General features: G+C 31.2%; 2 protein-coding genes across 3 annotated transcripts; one reads left to right on the top strand and one right to left on the bottom strand.

The window, feature by feature from the left end:
• Positions 1-5334: 5334 nt before the first annotated feature.
• Positions 5335-6872, bottom strand: LOC102666981 (uncharacterized). Its single transcript, XM_041016042.1, has 2 exons — positions 5932-6872; positions 5335-5851 (listed from the first exon to the last, which is right to left on the bottom strand). The coding sequence occupies exons 1-2, from the start codon at positions 6058-6060 to the stop codon at positions 5552-5554; spliced, it is 429 nt and encodes a 142-aa protein (XP_040871976.1). The 5' UTR covers positions 6061-6872; the 3' UTR covers positions 5335-5551.
• Positions 6873-14435: 7563 nt separating this feature from the next.
• On the top strand, positions 14436-20629 carry LOC100789616 (uncharacterized). 2 transcript variants are annotated; one of them, XM_006573465.4, is made up of 6 exons: positions 14436-15120; positions 15560-15765; positions 16373-16449; positions 16987-18702; positions 18820-18988; positions 19662-20629. In XM_006573465.4, exons 2-6 carry the CDS (start codon positions 15684-15686, stop codon positions 20291-20293), a joined length of 2676 nt encoding a protein of 891 aa, XP_006573528.2. In that variant the 5' UTR covers positions 14436-15120; positions 15560-15683; the 3' UTR covers positions 20294-20629. The 2 variants fall into 2 exon arrangements, with proteins under 2 accessions (XP_006573528.2, XP_014631071.1); XM_014775585.3 differs by having other exon boundaries at positions 14437-14753.
• The last annotated feature ends 820 nt before the right edge of the window (positions 20630-21449 follow it).

Below are 21449 nucleotides of genomic sequence, written 5' to 3'. Positions count from 1 at the left end.
TTGGTAATCTCCAATGGATCTTAAAGTTATAAAGTCACAGGCCACACAATAAGTAATAGGCATGAAGCTGTTGGAGGCATATGGTTCAGGTTTGAATCTATAGATACGAACCTGAAGGTCATGTTTATATCATACGTATTATAAAATAATCATGGGTGACTAGAGTAGAAAAAGGAAAATATCACATTTCACAAAATTCATAATTGAATGAAACTCACCGTTCCACTTTGGTCTCCAGAAACAAGGAGTGGAGTGTTGCTATCAAAAATAATTCGGTCAAGGGTATACCACTTAAGAAAAATCATTTGCTTTAAGATGAAGGAAACAAATAAATACGTGTTAAAGAGAAAGTAAATGATTCCTACAGCAGTTGTCAAATACATAAGAAAGAAAATGAGTTGACTTTAATACTCCAAGAAATGAACTAAAAAACTAATAATGTCTCAAGACTACAACATATTGGAGTATTCAAAAAGTCGAATCCTATTTTGTTTTAAGTAGGTACTTCTATCAATCTATTACTATTTTCAATTAGACTTCAATAAATCAAATTGCTTTCGTTAGCGAGTACAATCAAGATTCTTTTATCATCTAGGCATATGAGTTGACTAGTATGTTTACACATGAAGGCAGCTTCCTTTCTGAAACTGAAACATATACTCTTATTGGAACATAACATTGTTAATATTTGAGCACAAACCAATATTGTCTTACCACTCGAACTCAAAGACTAAAACTAATATTGGATACAAGCTAATATTTTTGGATAAAATTATTACCTGTTGCTTTAATTGCAAAACTGGGGTGAAAAAGGGACATGATGCATCCCAAAAATTTATGGCTCCATTGCTGTGTCCAGTTATGTACAATTTTTTAATGTTTGAAAATACAGCGAAATTGGAAGAACTGAAGTTAATCCCATCTTTGAGATTTGTTTCAATGGGAATAAACGGTGGATAATGAATTAGATTATCAAAATAATAAAAATATGGTACAGTAAAAGAACAGTTTCACAACCACAGTACCTCATCTTCAGAAGTAAACAAATTGGGATTGTTGGAGATGAATTTTGCTGTAGTGATGCTTGAATCTGCCAGTGGTAACTTCACAACCACTTCCTTTGGCAGTGAAGGAGTGGACTTAGACTGGTTTTGCAGTGGATACCTTTCAATCAAATTATCATCATATTGATATACATGGCCTGATTTCCCAAGCAAAATGAAATAATTTTGTCTATGCTTGCTTGAGGTTGATATGATCTCCATGTCAATACAACCTTCTGACAAATGATGCTCCATCTTAATTGTGCGAGATTCTGTATGCTCGTTCAACAACACTACCTGCTTCATATAATACAAATTGCTTGTAGGTATTTAAATTTCCAAATTAAACCTAGCTCAAGTTCATCAAACCAATTCAGTACAAATTAAACCATCCAAAAATCTCAAATTCATGTATGTTGTAATAGGTGAACTTGAATTCAGGCTTTCTTTCCCAGAAAAAGAAAAACTATCAAAGAAAAATACAGATACGGAAATATTCAACCAAGAACAAGTCAACATATATATCTTTTAATGATTTAAGCAAAGTATTGATCAAGCATCAAAACTGACAGGCCATGGTATGGTGTATTTCATCAGTACCACATGCCATGGTTCTTGATCAAGCATCAAAACTGACATATTGCCATTAGAAAATCCAATATACCTGCCAATGCACATACAAGCTCATAACTTTTGTGCGTCCTCATAATTTAATTTATTGATAGCTTATTTCCAAGTAAGCTGAAAAACTTACATAAAAAGGCTATGTTGTATGACTGAGAAACAAGTGATTTCTTCCTTAACAATGTACACGTCTGGCAACAGTTTCTTGTCTATGTCCCAAACCTAAATGTGAAATATCTTTAGGGCAATGAATTTTCTGAATAACCTGTGCCTGAACATGATTTGAATAAAATATTGACATGGTTAAATCTTAATAGTGGAACTCTACCTATACTACCTAGTAATGAAATGCAGTGGCAACTTGAAATACATAACAAATATAAGCAAGTCCATAGATACACTAGCCTCAATATGGTTATTGACAGTAACATTTATAAGGATGCCCTGGTTCTGAATGAACTGCATGCATATATTAAGTACATTGAGTATTGTTATTGTTAATTTCATAGAAAAATAACATTTTTCACGACATCTAGGAAATCAACGAGCAAAATTGGTGAGGAAAAAAGCAAGAAAATATAACCTGTAAAAACTTGCTAGGCACGGGCTCTTTAGATTCAAGTAGGACTTGGGCATTATCCTTTCCAAATAGTTTAATACGCCCATCCCTTAAAAAAAAATCTCAACAAAATCAGTTTCAAGCATAAATTCAAGAAAATACTCACGTTGTAACATTTTTTTTTTGTGAATTAGATGCCAGAAAGGACAGTGTACATAAAAAAATTGACAAAGGGTGAACATACTTGGTAGATAGAGCCTGTATCTTCTGAATATTGTCATAGGCAAACTTGGCACCACCAGATGAAATACCAAACGTGGATCTACATCACTACCTTTTAACCCATCCAATGAATTTCCAAGAGGCTGCAACGCAAATTTACAACTGGGAATTTCAGTTTTCTAGCTAAATGTCATACTCCTAGATGAAGTTCAAGATGAAGTTCATCGATTTTTCTTGCGGCATGTCTTCGTTGGTACAAGTTTATTTGACTAATAATTTATGTTAACATTTATGCTAGTTTGGGCTTACATATTTATGTAAAATTAAAATTAATCACGTTCTTAGATAGGTTTGAACTTTATGAAAATTTTATTTAGATTAGAGAAATTTTTTATTCGTTTTACCAAAGAGCTATGCGGAGGGATATTACAAACTGTTGTAAGAATTATTCTACAAATAATATTTCTCATAAAGTAATGTGAAAGATTCAAATTCAAAATGAAATAATTTCGTAAAAATCAATGACCAAGCATTAAATTAGCTCAGGCAAAACTTGCATTGCAAGCACAGTGCCACACTGCCACGATTGTTCTGAGTTCTGAGGTTCCCTCCACCCTCAGCCCATGGATTCTTGCGGGTTACCCTAAACGAACATAATGATCTCTAACATTTGTATGGGTCCACACAAAAACCTTTCTCATTAAAATTCAACCAATTATAAAGTGAATTATTATTTATTGAAATTGTTATCCCTTTCATGGATTGGCCTACGCTAAAGTGATACACTGACACTGCTTTTATTTTTTCTTAAAACCATTAAGAAAATTATTTGAGTTGGTCCTTCTAACCCTTTCCATCAAACAAATTAAAGCCAGAGACTACGAATAAACAAATGTTTGAGAGCAGTGTCGTTAATACTTAAGACTATAGGAAACAAAGAATAATGTTCTTTCGGAAAGGTTACCGTTTTCCTCAGACAAGTTCACGGTGGCAAAAGAAGATTTCCATGTGGGTCCTAGGTATTATTTAAGGGTACGTGTCACCACTCAAACGAGTTTGCTTCTTCTCTTTTGCATTTTCATTTTTTTATATGAACATGAAAGTTTGAAAGGAAATGAATAATTTGTCCTATTACAAGACAGGCCACGTCACAGGCCTAATTCGAACTTACTGAAATGCTGACAAATAAAAACCCTTTTATCTATCCTTATCTATTATTTATTATTATTGGTAAATTCTTACTGAATTATTACAATGTTAGTTTTGTTTGTGAATAGAAAGACATATTAGATACGATATATCCTTAACCCACGTCACGCATTGAAATTTAAGTTATTCCACTTTAACTGCATCACTTTTGTAAGAAAATCCCAATTATTTTATTATTAGTAATTAGTAAAAAAAATTTGAAAAAAAAATTAACGGTAGGCAATAGTCAATATCACAATGACATTGTTTAGGTCAAATTCAACTCAATTTGATTAAGATCTAATCATGAATGAATTAGATAGTAAATTTTATTTTTTAAAATTCAACCTAACTCATACTATATATTTTAATTTATTATATATAAGCTAATTATTAAATACAAAACGCATTAGTAATTTTTAACTCACATAGTTCATCAAATTAAATCAATCATATATTTTTTTGTCTTTCATCAAATTAAATCAATCATATATTTTTTTGTCTTTTTTAAATTGTTTCTATCGTTACCTTGATTTTGTTTATATTTTTACATGTTAATATCATACTTTATTTCTATTCAAAATTTTAAAAAAATTATATTAACATTGAAATCATTAATTCTATTAGTCAAATATTTTCACAATTTGATCTCTTTTGAGTGCATTTAATTATTATATACTTAAAAAAATTTAGGCAAAAATAAATTATTGTTCTATTTTTTTAAAAAAAAAAGTTTAATATTCAAACCCAATTAACTTAACTCGTTTATGATTAGGTTGAGTTGGGTTGGATCATAAACGGTTGGGTCGAGTTGAATCTGAAAAAAAAAATATACAAACCCAACCCAACCTATAGAATTTTAATCAGATTGAATAACATATTTAGTCAAATCCAACCCAACCCCATCCATGAACATTCTGTATGACAAAAAAAAATCACATTAAAGTGTTTTATGATAAACTTATATTTTGTAGATTTTTTTATTCATAAAAATAAACATGATATAAGAAAATTTATAACATTCATAATGTTAGACTAACAAAATTACACCTACTTACTACAAATTATAGTGTTAAGAAGTAGATAAATTGTATCATTATACATATGAACCAGTGCACCTTCCCACCAACCCCCGCTGAGATAGGAAGGGGATTTTAATATTAAATAGAGATTAAAACATGTCCATAATACGGTGACAGCAGATAAGATGATAAGATAATCAATGAATCATGTGTCATCTAATATAAAGAAGAGAAATGGTTTTCGTGATGTGCATTGGTGTGATATCACATTTGTACACACCAAGTAAGTCATGTGATTTAGTGTGATTGATCTCATCCAATGGAATATAGCTTTTGTTATTCGGATCCACTCATCGAGTTTGTAAGAATTAGAAAATACATTTCGGAATGGGTGATTTTTTTTTATAAAAAAAGTTATATATCAATATGACCTGATATAATTGATAGATAATTATGTTTTTAAAGTATATTTTCAATGATTTGATCTCTAGGCTTATGTATATGGAAGAGTATATGTTAGTCAGGAGAGACCAATCTCTTAAACAAATCTCCTACCTCTAATCGAGGATACCTAATACCCAAAAATAAATAGGAGGTGTATTAGTATTACCCTTGGGCTTCTTAATTTCAACAACAAAAAATGGGCTTAGTATAAAAAAGTATTGCACAAAAAGCTAAAAAAGGCCAAAAGCCCAACTACTTATATTTATAATTGGTTATAGAGTCCAAGTTTATACAAGTCAATTAGACACAATTGGGCTAGCTGAAATTTGAACCAAGCAGCATAATAATGAAGGAATATTGATGGACCTACAAATGGGCCAGGGAAAGCACCCAAACGACAATGAAAGCCAGTCCCAATCCCAAAGCATTACTGATAACAATTACCAACTTCAGGTATGTTCATGATTATGAATCCCACACATCAACTTCATCATCCAACCTTGCCTTTCAACCACTAGTTTGCCACGAAACTTGAAGGGACACCCACATTTCATAGTCTCAGTATTTCTTCTAACAAATTCTTTATTCCTACACCTATACTCACCACTTTTTTCACAGTCAATTAATACAAACAAAGTCTTTCCTCTACTACTAGTGTTTGTGTTAGACCTTATAATGACCGCCACAAATCCGTTTTCATGAGCAACAGATCGAGCCCACTGCAAAATATCATCTCGGTTGTCAAACACCTACAACGCAACCCAGACAACTTTAGTTTTCTACAACACATTCATTTTATTAAATCACTCACGATAATGAACATTATTACCTGAGAAGTATTGAACGCATCCGAACAATCAACTTGTGGTTTATTCACACCACATTCTTGTTCATTTTGATCATCCATATCAACTTCTCCAGACATTATAGTGTCATACATCCATTGATCTTCGTTCATCTTAATAATAAATCAAAAATTTCAACACAGACATACAACACTTAACCGCACTATACATATAATACAAAACTCTACATAATAACTCATGATTAGTAACTGCACAATACATATAATACATCTAATCTTTTACTGTCAGTCACAATAACTCATAATTAGTAAAATGCAAAAACCCTATATCATTCTACACGTATAAACAATTAAATTATTTTTTAAAATGACAATATAAACAAAGTAATAATTAAAAAAATTAAACTTAAATAAATGTTACAAATTCAAAATCCGTATAAGCTTATGGATCAAGTTGATCCATAAGGCTTATACGGATCAACTTGATCCGTACGTTTAATATCAACATACGGATCAACTTGATTCGTATCAGTCTTACGGATTAAGTTGATCCATATGATTTACAGACCACCTCACTCACGCACACCCAGCAGAAATGTGTAGCTCGTTTGTCGCCGACGTCGAACCAATCACCACAACATTAAACACCGACCAGCCCCTTCACTTTCACCGAAGCTCACCTATTGCAAGAAAAAATCACACGGAAGAGAGAAATGGAAGAAAAAAAAGTTTCACAGCGAAAAGCACTGTGCACCCACCTTTTTAAAGAAGAAGATAGAAGAAGGAGCATTTCTGGCTTTTTTTTTTTAAATATTGGGTGCACCAACAATAATGTTGGATGTACCTAGTATGAGCCGTCAATCAGACACAATTGGATTAATTGAAATTTGAACCAAGCAGCATAATAATGAAGGAATATTGACGGACCTACAAATGGGCCAGGGAAAGCACCCAAACGACAATGAAAGCCCGTCCCAATCCCAAAGCATCACTGATAGCAATTACCAACTCCAGTATGTTCATTCGAAAGACCCCAAAACATAGGAGAAAGGGTATGCCCCAGTTAAGAGGAAAAAGTAGAGTGGAGCTGTTATGGAACCACGTGAGAGTGGTTAAAGTTGGCTATATAGAATAAATCCTATGGTCCCCAATTGAAAGCCAAATAATGATTGATGGTGATGACTCATCACTCTCACCAATGTGTCATCTCATCACAACTTCAGGGTTCTCACTCTCATGCACATGAGCGACTCTCTCAAATATAATATAATTACAATAAAAAGAGACCCTTTACAACCTAGGTCCTATTGGCGCCATTACCCTCTCTGAGTTGTAACAAATTGGGCTCCCTTTTATTTTGCCTTTTTCATGGGGAATCCCTCCCAAGGAACCATGTTCCTCCCTTTAGCATATAATAAAGCTTTATTTTACGAGAGAATTTACCCACTTTGGGCCACATGTGGCCCATGGCCATGGAGGTCTTTTCCTTGAAAAGTTTTTAGCTTTCGCAATTAAAGTAAATTTTGAGAACAAAAAAAAAAACAATCAAAAATAAAAATTGTTACCTTAACTCCCTCTTCCTCTATTTCTAATTATCCAAGTTTTTTACTTATCCATGCATAGTTGTGGTGAGACACTAGTCTCTTGTGCAATACCTAGTTTTTTTGGGGGAATAAAACTGAACTGTATTATTATAAGTATTTATATAACAATTTTTTTTAATTAAAATTAGAGTTTTACTTTGGTAAAGTGTTCAATTTTTATTTTGTCTTTATTGTGCGAGTTACTTAGTGAAACTCTAATTTTAGTTTAAAAACACTAGAAAAAACATTTAAGGTGCTACTCTTAAGTTTTATACGAAAATAAATAGAATAGATTTTGGCATAAATAATGAAATACAAAACAATACTTAGTTGATAAATTTTAAATAGACAAAAAGCAATCAATTCACCTAATTGTGAAATTATTAGTATATACTAATAAAACATAGGGAGATAGAAAAATGGATAATTCGTTTATTAAATAAGTGCAGTAAAACTTATAAGGTGTACATCTTCTGTAAGCTTCCATCTCAATAGTTTGCAATTTTGAATAGTGTATTAAATACAAATGTTTAATTCCTTGTCATGCGCCGCTTGTCAATGAAGTTGCAGAAGTAATAATTGAGATATCATCCTGTTGATTACTTAATCGATCATATCAAGTGATATAGGAAGCTTTTCTTTTTCCTGCAATATAATATAGTAAGCATTTTGACTCCCGGGTAAATTATATCTAAAAAATTTTATTTGGATAAATTATATCTATCCACAATGTGTGTAACACAAGGAACAAGTAGTTTGGATCCTCTTTAACTATATGTAGAGGTTTTTATCCCTAACCATGTGAATAGAACCCCACATGTGAAGAGAAAAGTTTCTCTTTGATTGATATTTTTTTTCCTGAAAGATTAGTCTCATTACTTTTAAGTGTGGGAATAATTATCATTTTAATAATGAAATATATCTAATATTGACCGTGTTTGCACACATTTTTATATATTATTAAACATACGGCTTTAACACTTTTTTTTTTCTTTCTAAAATGATAGCCTAACCTAATTAAATTCTAATACTTTATATTCCATGCAACAAGAAAGGCTTTGTATATGGCCCCCCTTGTGACTTGGGAGAACAAGGAGTGGTTGCCAACTTTTTAGGCTTCGACTTTGTCTGAAAAGATCTCTTAGCACGTTAAAAACGACATAAAGTTGTCTTCTATTACTAATTAATAATTAGCAAAATTAAATAATACTACAATTTTAAAATATTTATTTGTATGCAATTTATATATTTTAAAAGGTACATAAATTAATTCATGCATCACACACCAAAAAAAAAAAACTAAACGGTTGAAATTCGGGAAAGTATACAAACCCTCATTTACGTAATGTATATTCAACTTCTAAAAACGTCTATGCATTATCTTTAATTCTCAAGCGTGTATTTATCTGTTTGTGGAGGGTTTTTATTTTTATTTTTTTTAACAATGCATCTGGAGGGATAGTGCACATAATTTACGAGGAAGGTATTAGGTGATTTTTTTTTTAAATTTTGGTAACAAATTTTTGTGTAATTTTCATTTTATTCTCTTTAATTAATCATAAGCCGTGTTCACTTTAATCTCAAAGATTTCGAGCATATCCATCCTATTCTTCCAAAAGCATATATGGTTTGGTCCTTTTCCTTTTATTTCTAAATTAAATAAAATGACAAGTTTAGTCATTTCATTTGATTTCTATGTTGAGAAAATGACAAGTAATATGAGTAATCACATCATGTAAGGAAATAATTTTTTATACCTTTTGATAGAATTTCCTTTTGCCATGAACTACAACTTAAACAAATAGAAGTGGAAACTGAGAACAAACAAATGCAGAGGAAAAACATACATGTAAATTTTTAGTGAACGATTATATTGTTTGGATTAATAAAATTAGGCAGATGGTTAAAAAAGTAAAAAGAATTTTTTTTTTTATTGGAATGTGAAAAATACTCTCCCCAATGATTTTAAAATGCGCGCATGCACTCCTGTGTGATTCTTAATAATAAAAACAAATCATCTTTTAATTCCTTATTACTTAACCGGTGTTCTTAATAAGATCCATGAAATTAAAACAAATTGGGTACACGTTTGAGTTTTAGTAGTTTTGACTCTTTAGTTTATGTATATGGAAATAAGATGAATTAAGAGCTACCATAATAATATGGTTATTAAGTGGCTCTCCCTGGAGGGATAGTGAGGGATTAGAGACGGAAGGGAATAAGAAAAAATGAAGGGGAAAAGAGTGTTCTTAAAAAGTTACTACTACTTCAAACTTAACCTATCCACCATCCGTTCAAATAAATAAATAAATAAAAACTTGTTCACCATTAATGTTCATGACAATGGATTGATATAGTAAAAAAAATGTTAGTTATGGTGATGATGCATTCCAGTATTAATTGACATCTCAAATTTACTAAAGACTTACTATATTAATAAATGGAGTTTTTTTATTCAGTGTAACTTTACAAAGGCTAAGGATCATTAAATATCCACTATGTATATGTTAAGGATCATTAAATAATTTTGATGATGCATTTTTTATATTGTTGTTGTTATTAATGCCTTAAATTTATCGATTAGTGTACTATTGAAGTACCTCAGAGTCAAAGCAAAGATCTAATTAATGACATAGTCAATTGATCAATGTATTTATGAAATTTGGTTTTTTTTCCCGTTGTCTCTTTAAAATCATATCGTTTTTATGATTTTTATGGAGTTGCATTAAATGGACAGAAACAACTTGAAAAAGAACAATAAAAAAGTCAAATCCGTATTTATAATATTTATAAGTTTACTGACTCTTAATTAAATCATTGCAAACTGTATCAAAGTTATCAATAACTAAATCATCTATTAAAAACCTAAGCACTACGCATGTTACTAATCAGTGAAACAAATATTTTATTCATTCCACATCATAATTGTTGTAAGAGAAAAAAATTTATCCTAAAATAATTATTATTTTAATTTTTTAATGTAATAATATATATTACATTTTTTTCACTTTTATATATATATATATATATATATATATATATATATATTTTATAATATTAATAATTGATAACGAGATCTATAAATAAATTAATATAATATAAGATTGTTTTTGTAAAATTATTACTCTTTTTATTTATCTATTATTTTTTCTTAGTATATATAAGATAACATAGGTTGACTATTATTTTAAGGCAATATACAGTATTTTGAATAATTTTTAATTCAAATTATAATAGATAGATTGAAAACGATCCATTAACTCATTTATGGTCCTTTAAAAATTCATTAAAAAAATGTAATATGTCCATTACTCATTTAATAAAATCCATCTAACCTGTCTAATAACATTATTTTATGGATAAATATTCAATCCATCTTATTTTTAAAAATAAAGTTTGTTAATATTATTTTAAAATAATTTATCTCATTTACTCACAAAAATATTTTTTAAAACCAATTTTTTTATAACTTTTTTTGTTTAATTCACTGTAAAGAAATGATCATTTGTTTTATTGATATTTTAAGATAATTTCAAAAATCTGTACAAAAAAGAGATAATTTTAAAAAATAAATAGTTATTTTCAAAGTTTAAATTATTTTAAGTAAATCATAAAATTAATATATAAGATAATATTTAATAAATTAAAAAACATGTTCAATTGATTTTAATTCATAAAGTGTTAATTAGATTATATATTGGATTTGAGAATTAAATGGATGGATTATCTTTCATCTATTTAATTATATAATTCATTCAATCTAATTCAAGTATTTTTTTTAAGAACAACTTAATGAATTGGATTGAGTTTTACAAAAAATGAACCAGATGAATCATGGATAAATGAATTCTTCTAACACCCCAACACATGCATAACACATGTAAGTATGATCGAAATTTATACAAAAAATTAATGTGATATACATTTTAAAAAGTTAAAGATAATATAAGAAGAAAAATATATAAGAAATTACCAAATTAGATGTTTAATAGATAAAATTAACAAGGGAGCATTATTTCATATAAGTATGTAACAAATTATTATTTCTTAATTAACGATTCTTCAGTTTCAGTCCATTTCAAAAATGTACTTTTTTTATATTCGAAACAACAGAAGTCAATAATAAGATTGAAGTATGATTAGAACAAATGATGCCAAAAACTTTTTTACAATAATAATAACCATTAAGCGTGTTACCATCTCAAGATTCAATAGTTTGAAACCTGTTGACAGCATTAAATTTATTAACTCAATCATGTCATTTTCTCAGTAAAAAAAAAAAAAGAGTAAGAAAGTAAAGTCTCAACTTGAGATTTGTCGTAAAAGTTTCCCAACGAAATGAAGCATGCAGAACAAAAGGGTCACACTTGCACATGCAGGACGGAGGTTCGAAGAAAATAATGGAAACATTCAAACAAACAAAAAATTATAGGTAAAAATCATACAATACAATTATATCGTTCGTGCATATAAGAATAAACTTTTAAAATTTATTTATTCTTTTATATAAGATTCAATCATATTATTTTACGTATTAATTATTTTTAGATTAAAAATATCTTTAATTAAATAAGAAATAAATTGTATTAACATGTATTTAGAAGAGGAAAAAAACATAAGTAATAATAATAATATTTTAAAAAAATATTTAAAATAAATTTATTATTATTAACTAAATTATTTTTAAAATTTTTATGAATTATGTAATCAGATGTTACAAATAATGACAGTATTAGTTTAAGGTGTAAAATCATTTTTATAATTTTTGTGAATTCAGATTAGAGTAGTGGAGATGAGACAGTGAGAAAAGAAAAGGACAAATAAAAGAATCGAAAATCCTGAGGGAATGAAAAAGAAAAAGCCACTGCCAATGCCTCTCTATCTCTGTCATCTCTGAGCTGTTCTGTTACTTTCGTTGCGTGCACTAACTAATTGCATCAATAATTAATTTGTACTATGTCAGTTAATCTATTGTTTAATAATGTCAATATTTATTCTGTCCTTTCACGTACTAATGCAACTATTTTTTTTTCTTACGTACATGCGTCTTAAAAATACGTTTAAAATAAACCAAATGTATTTCATTAATTGTTTTTATTGCAAAATAATACTCAATATAGTTATATACATAAACAAATACATCTTTCAAGATAAAAATTATTATAAATTTCATAATTTGGTCCGGTAAGGTGTCACAAGTAAGATTTTGTCCTATCATTGAAATGAATAATCTTTAACGTATTTCTCAAGCATGTATTTTTTTTTTACTTATTTCTGAAGCATATTTATTTTATCAATATTTCTCAAGCTTATATATGTGGTAAACTTTATTTTCCGACATCACAACAACATGTCACATCTTATTAGTGGAGAAACTTTGAGAATTATTTTCTTACTATCTTTCAATTTCAAAACGGTAATACGTCAAAAGTTGAAAATTGAAAATAAAAGGAAAGATTCTCATAAGTTACTACATTTTTTGTCCGTGATCCCTGTCTTTATTCAAGTTATTTCTGTGAGTTGTTGTTATGGATTATTTTCTTTTCCTGTTGAACTTCGTGAAAATTAACAACTTGGTATTCAATGGTTAGGATGTATGAGATTTCAATAAAATCAATATCAATAGTTACTCTAAAGTAATTTGATTTCTTCTCTATAAATTTGGTCTTCTTTTTATTTTATTGTTTTTTGTTTTTTGCAAACTTTTTTTTTTTTGGGAAAAATATAAATTATATTAAATCTAAAATAATACAATAATAAACGAGACATACCCCGCAGCTACAGACAATAAAAAATCTTCCTAATACAAGAAAGTCTATATTAAGATGTTAAAACAAATACAACATATGCGTTTGTCTATACATAAGAAACTTAATCTTCCTAATAACCTCTATTACAGAAAATTGATAATCTTCAAAAATTAGTTTGTTCCTAGACAGTCAAATGCAGTAAATTGTAATTGCTATAGTCAGACAACGAAATTTTCCTTGAACACATGTTGTGGATCTACCCTTAATTAAAGAGTTAGTAATGCGCTGCAAAAAAGTGAAACGCCTGTGGAAAGGAGCCAAATCAAGCCCAAACTGGGAGAGATTTTCTGCTAGAAAAGAACAAATGATCATTTGACTCAGCCTCATTTGAATTTCTGCAAGAAAAGAACAAATGATCATTTGACTCAGCCTCATTTGAACATAAAGGACAGAGGGAACCCTTGTTCAAAAAAGCAGTTTTATCAAACAAAACACCAATTAACAGTAGCTTGACACCTCTAATACTTGATCTCTACTATTTTAATTTTGTATTTTGTATTTATTAATTTATATTTAATATTCAATAGAGATATTGATATTCAATGGAAAAAGGAAAAGAAATCAAGAAACAATATTAACTTATAAGAATGTTTTTGTTTTACGGATTAAAAAATTATTCTTGAAAATATAATATGTGAATATTATACTCCTATTTGTTACAAGTTTTCAAATTTTATTTTCGGGTATTATTGATTCCTAAAATGTAATAACTTTCATTTTATCATATATTTTCACACGTTTATTCCCATACGAATGGACTGGGATGAGATATTCCCATGAGAATGAGAGAAAATATTTCGTAAGAGGCTAAAATAGTGAACAATCATCAATTTCTTTTTTATGTATCTTTTATTTAAATTATTTTGAATTTTAAAAAATATTTCTAAAAATATTAAAAATATAACCAAACAATTTTTGTTGAAATTCCTAAAAATAATATTCCTATATTATATTTTCAAAGAAATCATTACTAGGAATGAAAAAAAAAATTGTGAAGACAAAGCCTATGGGGCTATGTGTAGTATAGTTATAGTAGCTATGATTCTTATGAAGAAGAAATACTAAAAGAATTGTCAATTATTTTTTTTTTAAAACAAAACAAATAAAAGAATAACATGATGAGCGAGTAAAGAAAAAAGAGCAGAGAGAGATTCACTCTGGTTTGGCTCACTTATTATTATTATTGAATTTCCGGCAATGAACCTCGTAGCCTTTTCCTTCTGTCATAATCATTCTTCACAAAACTTTTAATCTCTCGCCCTCTTCCTCACTACACACCATTCATCTCGCTTTCAATTTTTCTACCTTTTCCTTTCCACCCAGTTCAATCTTTTCACCAAGTTTGATACTTTCCTGCTTTTCAACCACACCCATCTTCTCCTTTTCATTGATTCACACTTGACGTTTTGCCTCTTCACACGTTCTATGTTCTGAATCTTCTCACCATTCACCGGTATATTGATTAGTTCTGTGTTTTTCTCATCCGTGCGTTGATGTGTTTGTGTTGCTTGGAAAAGGTTGGAAATTGAGGCAGTGAATGATTTGTTTAGCACAGCAATGTTTATTGTTCAGAGTTGTGGGGTTCATGCATTTTCTCAAAACCTTCTATTGGGTTTCTCTGATTGGCTTTTCATGAGTGAATTATGAAGATGAGACTGTTTTGAGTTATTGGGGATGTTTGTACTTTGTACCACCTGAAAGCTTCTCTCTCTTTTGGATCACCATGAAAGCAGTTTACACATTTTGCTGACTTGACCTTTTCATATCACTCTTAAAATAATTCATTGTTTTATGCGACATTGGAAGATATTGGTCTTCAGGTATTCCCCAATACTAAATTGTTTTAATTGTTTGGTTTTGACTTTCATGCTAATTTTGCTCTACAAAGGATACAATTGCTATTTATAAGGCCTAAAGGTCATCCATCATTCTAAATGCAAAAGTGCAGTTGTTGAATTTGTGTGCTCATAGCATCTGAATTGGCATGGAGACTTATGTGTTCTGATGTGAATCAAGATTGGTTGACTGGTTTTCAAAATTCTGAATCCTCCTCATTAGTATACATCTGCATTTTTTTTTTCCATATATAGATTTGTTTCTATTTTATATGTCCTTTTCCTTTTTTGGTTTTAAATGCAATTCATATCAGTCTTATGTTTATTTTTTGGTTAAATTTTAAGATGTTGGGATCTTTGATGTTTGTACCGTAGACTTCTGAATTTTCTTTAACTGATACCTGATGATGACTTGGCATTGTAGGGAACAAACTACACAGGGATATTATCATAATAATCGGAAGACAAAACCAGTGGAAGTTTAATGGAATGAGACATGGAAGATGAAATTGAGGACATGAGAGTCTTTTAGTAGGCCCTCTGTCTGTATGGGAGGCTTATTACACTTTTTTGAATTCAATCAAGGGAGGATGGCCAAGAAAGTCCTTGCTCGTAAGAGACATCATGGTGGTAGGTTTTGTTTTACATATTTAAGAAAAACTTCACTTATGCTACAAAAAACCTTCTTAGGTTTATGTCCCGGCATATTCTGCCAAGGGAAGACACATTATTTGGAAGCTTAATGGTGCACTAATTTCTTATGGTTCACTCCTGCCACGGAAGAATGCTAATAGCTAATTCGCCTGCCAAATTTGTATTTTACAATATTAGAAATGTTATTGATATGATGAAACTGCTGGAAGTCCCATATCGCCTGTCTCATTTCCTATCATGCATGCAGGTTATATATCTATTGGGTGATTTCAGTTGACACCAATTGGTTTTAAGATGGAATCTAATGTGATATCAAAGCTTGTGGCCTATCTTGTGTATCGCCTATTTTGATAGGCATTGCCTGTTCTTTCCGGTCTTGGGGAGCATCTTATATATTTGTTGGAAAATTTCACTTAAGAAGAAATCTAATTGAATAGGCTGATTACTTTGTTATAAATTTGGAGATATGTTGCTGAAATTCAGGGTTTTCCCCTCATTTTTCTCAATATCCATGAAGTCTCGAATGTTCTGCCTTTATTTTAGAATGTTGTGGCTAATATTATTATTAAATTGTGTCATGTAGGCCTGGAAGCTCCTCGCAATAGTCTAGATCTGCAAGTACAAACACCTAAGAACTACTGTCCAGAAGGAAAATTACCAGTATGTTTCTCTTCTCATGTCTTGTTAAGGGTCTAAAACACCATCATATTTCCTGCCTCTATTCCTGTGTTCTTGTTAACAATGACCTTTACAATTTGGAATTTTGAGAATGACCCCTAAAAGTTGTGGGAGAGTGGAGCTCATGTATAGGTTCAGTCATGGCTGGAGTTTTGGTTTAAAGTTAAAACTCCATTAATTGTAGTTTAGTGGATAACTATCAAGCCTCTGTGAGTTGTGTCATTCTTCTCTTCAACTAAGTATAAACATTTTGTCATTTCCAAAATTGATAGTTTCATGGATTTGATTGATTTTCCCTTTGTTTAAATTCACTGATTGCAAAATGTTGAGCACGGTTCTGATTTTGTTATACTACTCTTCTCATGTTTTCATACGTACTTTTTAATCAAATGTGTTGACAGTAAACTCATAATGTTGCATTTCCCACTCCTATCAATAGCAGCAAAATTAGCTTTATTTATTTAATATCTCACAATCTCTCTTCTCATTCTTAACTTGTACTCTGATTTGAATTTTCAGTACAATTATCAAGTAGAAGAAAAGGGCAGGTCTGAGAATAACCGCTATTCAAACGTGGGTTCAATGAAAAAACTGATCAATGAGGAGCTATCCAAACAATCAAGCACCAGACAAAATGCGCCAAGCCTTGTGGCAAGGTTGATGGGGATAGATACAATGCCATTAGACACTAAATATGTTGTTCCATCAGACAAAAAAATAAGTGAAAACATGGGGAAGAGGTCATCAGTCAATGGAGTGAATCGAAGGGTTTCAGTTAGTTGGGGTTCTTCCAACTTTAATTCTTCTAGCCAGATGGATTTTGATTCATTATATAAAGACATAGGTGATGAAGATGATGGATGGAACCGGAGTTTTGGAGAACCAAGGCCGCGAGAACATCCTCAGGAAGAGGAACTCCAAAAATTCAAGAAAGAGTTTGAAGCATATCAAGCAGCAAGGTTTCTGGAGTGTTCAAAGGTTGTTGAAATTGGCAGTGCTCCTAGACAATTGCTTGCTCAAGAAAACCTGAACAAGGAAAAGGTGATGCATAATGATTCAGTTTTACAAAGAGCAGCAGCACGGAAACTTGCAGATCTTGACAGCCATTCATTCAAAATGCCACCTGACAGTTATGGTTCAGAATATCATGGTAACATGATGGACCTAATCCCAGCTATGCAAAGGAGAACATTTCCTCCAAGGAGCAGAACACTAAGTAGAGACTTTGAGGAGTCCTTACTGATGAAATCTTGCAACAAATTAGACATGTCTTCTTCTCCCACTAGGATAGTTATCTTGAAGCCTGGTCCTGATAGCATTCGCAACCATGAAGAGAATTGGACTATTTCGTCGGGAACTATACAAGGAAGAAATAGTATAGAAGATTTTCTTGAAGAGGTGAAAGAGCGTTTGAAATGTGAACTGCAAGGTAAAATTGTCAAAAAAGGTTCTGTGGTTCGAGGGAGTGGAATTGAGACACCTTACAATGAAAAGCCATCTGATCCTAAACTAATAGCCCGTCACATAGTAAAGCAAGTCAGAGAAAGTGTGACTAGAGATACTGACACAACTTTACTCCACTCAGAATCAACAGGATCATACAAAAGTGAAATGCAGTTCAATGGACCAAGCTCCCCAGAATTTTTCAGCAGAGATACCAGGAGGTTCTTGTCCAAGAGGCTAAGAAATGTTGTGAGAAGGGAAGCACATGCTGACATTCCTGAGGGAAAATCAATGTCACTTGCATTAGACAACCATAAAGCTAGACTAAAGCCAGCGGAGAATATTAAGAAGTATGCAAGTAACTGGGAAATTTCCAAAGAGGACACATCAATACAAACAGGATCTTTCAGGCATGAACTTGATGAGAATATATTTCTCCACAAGGAGTTATCACCAAGAAACCTTGTAAGATCCTTGTCTGCTCCTGTATCACATTCAGGAACATCATTTGGTAAGCTTCTTCTAGAGGACCGCCATATTTTAACTGGTGCTCAGATTCGGAGGAAGCTTGAAGCTGTTGAAACTATGTCTGTTGATGTCAAGAAACGGAAAAATGATAGATTTAATATTAAAGAAAGAGTCTCCAATTTTAGATATAATCTTGCTTTAAGAGGGAGGCTTTTTGGCAGAAGGGTTCAATCAATGGTAGAATCACATGGTAACGAATTTGGTCCCTTTGTGAGAGATGCCACAAGTGGACCAACAGTTCTCATGAACTGTGGTGAGAGGCATGTAAGTTTTTCATATATTTTTTTACGGTTCTCAATGATGACCTTTGTTATTTTATTTTATTTTATTTCATATATAGTTGTTATCTAATCACCAGATTTTCTGTCATGTGCTCTTTAGGAGAACTCCACTGAGGTACCTCCTAGTCCTGCTTCTGTGTACAGCAGTGCTCATGAAGACATTTGGAGGCAAACTGAATATTTAAGTCCAATATCAACTCCTGACGTGTCTTCAAGAGACGATAATGTTGTGCCCCAGGTTTTCAGGGATATCAGCTCTGGTTTGAATGGTATGCTGTATGTTATAATTCTAACTTTAATGCATTGAACAATGATATCATAGACTTGATTCATGAAAAGGTAGTTTATTATGGTTTTACTGCATGTGCAATATGAAGTTATATAAATGAACAATCTTTTATTCTTTTCTTCAAATGGATAGTGTACTAGCTTGCAAGATTAGAGGTTGGTTTTTAAGCTAAATTCACTTCAGAATTCCATCCTGGGATAAATTGCTTCAAGGGCTATATAATTTCTGTTATTGCAACCATGTATATCTAACTTGGGTTTTATTTTTTTTTTCCAACATTTTCTTTCATTCTCCACCTTTTACATGAGTTGCTATATCTGGATCTTCTTGATATATCTTACAAAACCCAAATTTTTAAAAACTGGGTATGTGTTAAGTTGGTAACTTGGTATAATTACAAATCGAGGTTAACAATAATAGTGCAGAATCTTTGATTCGGTATGCCAGCAATTAGCTCAGTGAAAGACTTTGCTAATGTTATGGGATTTGATTTGAATATTGTGGATATTATAGACAAATTCAGATTTCAGAGGGATCAACCTTGTTTTGATTTGATTTTGTGATGCTGTTTAGAATGTATGAAAGATCAGAAAAGTGTTCCATGCATGAAATGATGTTGACAAAAAAGGATAATTTTATTGTTGATGTGACAGAGCTAAGGAGACAACTCAATCAACTTGAATCTGATGGTCTTGAGGACTTGACTATGAAACAGGAGCCTGCTGAGTCTGAATTAGACCAATTAGAGAATCCAGCAGAATCTTACATAAGAGATCTACTTGTTGCTTCTGGTCTGTACTTCGGTTCATGGGATAAATCTTTATTAAGAGGGGACACATTTGCAAAGCCTATTGGCAACTCTGTTTATGAAGAAGTGGAAGAATCTCACAAGAAATTGGTCAAGGAAAATGATGAAAGCTGTATCAAGGATCAGAATGAGAGTAAGCTAGACCACAAAGTTTTGCTTGATTTGTTAAATGAGGCACTTCCAGTTGTTCTTGGACCTCCTTTGACATTGTCTAGATTCAGAAGGAAATTAAGCAACCCTTCCATGTTGCCACCTTCTGGAAAGGAACTGTTGAAGTTAGTGTGGGACATTATCCGTGTTTCTTTTTATCCTCCATCTGACATATCTACTAATTCACTTGATACTTTGGTGGCTCAACACCTAGGATCCATCCCTTGGTCTGGATTAATAAATGATGAGATCAATATTTTGGAAAGAGATATAGAATGTCTAATAACTGATGATCTGGTTGAAGAACTCACAAAGGATATGTTCTAAGAAGTACCATTTTACACGATCATTGTGACAATAAAGAATTCTGCACAAGGAGCAAGGCTTATAAATGATTACTGAAATTGGAAGATAACCACCTAATTGATATTGTTGTGTGTATATACAAATATAGTAGTTGGTGTGAGTGTTTGTTATATAGGGGGCATTGAGTTGCGGTAATACATACTGTACATGAGTGCATGAGTTTCTAGGTTTATTTTTTGCAAACCAGAAAATGGATTGATGATTGTAGTTATAATAATATTTTTTTGTAACTTTGGGAGATGTATTAAAGTTGTTATTCTTACGAAAGTCAAATATAAATAATCAATTATGTAGGCATCTACCTCTACCATGTATCATGAATGAAAGTCAAATTTGATTCAGTTTTGATACAAGATTGTAACAATTCTTTGACTTTGCTAAAAAAAATGTAACACTCCTATATTTGTGTGTTGGATAAAACGTGCTCCATTGAAATGGACTTATGTGGATGTTCAAACTTGAAAATGCATGCTTCTTTGTATGTTCATGCGGCAAACCTTTCATATGTGGAAATCCATGGAGTGGATTTGTATAATGGACCGAAAATTCCCTATTTTGCGAATGATTTCATGTTCTAGTGCACGTGACATAAATGTCAAGAGGGTGTTGCCAGGTGCACCCAGCACTTAAGGTGAAATGACGAAAATACCCTTGATCAGTAAGTCATTTAAGTTGATCCATAAGCTTTTTATGGGGCCTTAGATTTTTGGCCGTTGGAAAAGGCGGCGCACAAGCATGCACATGTCTAATACAATCAAATGGTAGATTGGTTGTTGGATACCCTTCGCTGAACAGCACAAGCACATGTAAGCATTTCTTTCATATTGGTGTCATCGTCATCTAAAGTCTAAACGGATTTGACTCCTTTAAAGTGAATGAGTAAGATAAATACTTTCAATGGTTAATGAGAATATAAATGATTAATTTTCTACTATATTCATAATTTATTATACATTTGCATGTAATTTTTTTTCTTTTTACATATATTCTCTTTACAATATAATTCCTTTTGAGTAGAAATGGGTATCTAAACTGATCTAACATGTTTAACGCATGATTCGTATAATCTGCATTTTAGATAGGATCAGATAGGTATGATCCACGAAATAAATAGACT

Source organism: Glycine max, chromosome 1 (genome assembly GCF_000004515.6).
Source record: "Glycine max cultivar Williams 82 chromosome 1, Glycine_max_v4.0, whole genome shotgun sequence".
In the NCBI taxonomy this organism is placed as follows: Eukaryota; Viridiplantae; Streptophyta; class Magnoliopsida; order Fabales; family Fabaceae; genus Glycine; species Glycine max.
This window is presented reverse-complemented; position numbering and strand designations above follow the sequence as displayed.

Excerpts from the sequence above, each read along its gene's own strand:
- LOC102666981 (XM_041016042.1), bottom strand. The coding sequence starts at position 6,060 with ATGAACGAAGATCAATGGATGTATGACACTATAATGTCTGGAGAAGTT. Across the intron at positions 5,852-5,931 it reads ATGCGTTCAATACTTCTCAG|GTGTTTGACAACCGAGATGA; the intron begins GTAATAATGTTC and ends GTTGCGTTGTAG.
- LOC100789616 (XM_006573465.4), top strand. The coding sequence starts at position 15,684 with ATGGGAGGCTTATTACACTTTTTTGAATTCAATCAAGGGAGGATGGCC. Across the intron at positions 16,450-16,986 it reads GTCCAGAAGGAAAATTACCA|TACAATTATCAAGTAGAAGA; the intron begins GTATGTTTCTCT and ends TTGAATTTTCAG. Across the intron at positions 18,703-18,819 it reads TGAACTGTGGTGAGAGGCAT|GAGAACTCCACTGAGGTACC; the intron begins GTAAGTTTTTCA and ends TGTGCTCTTTAG.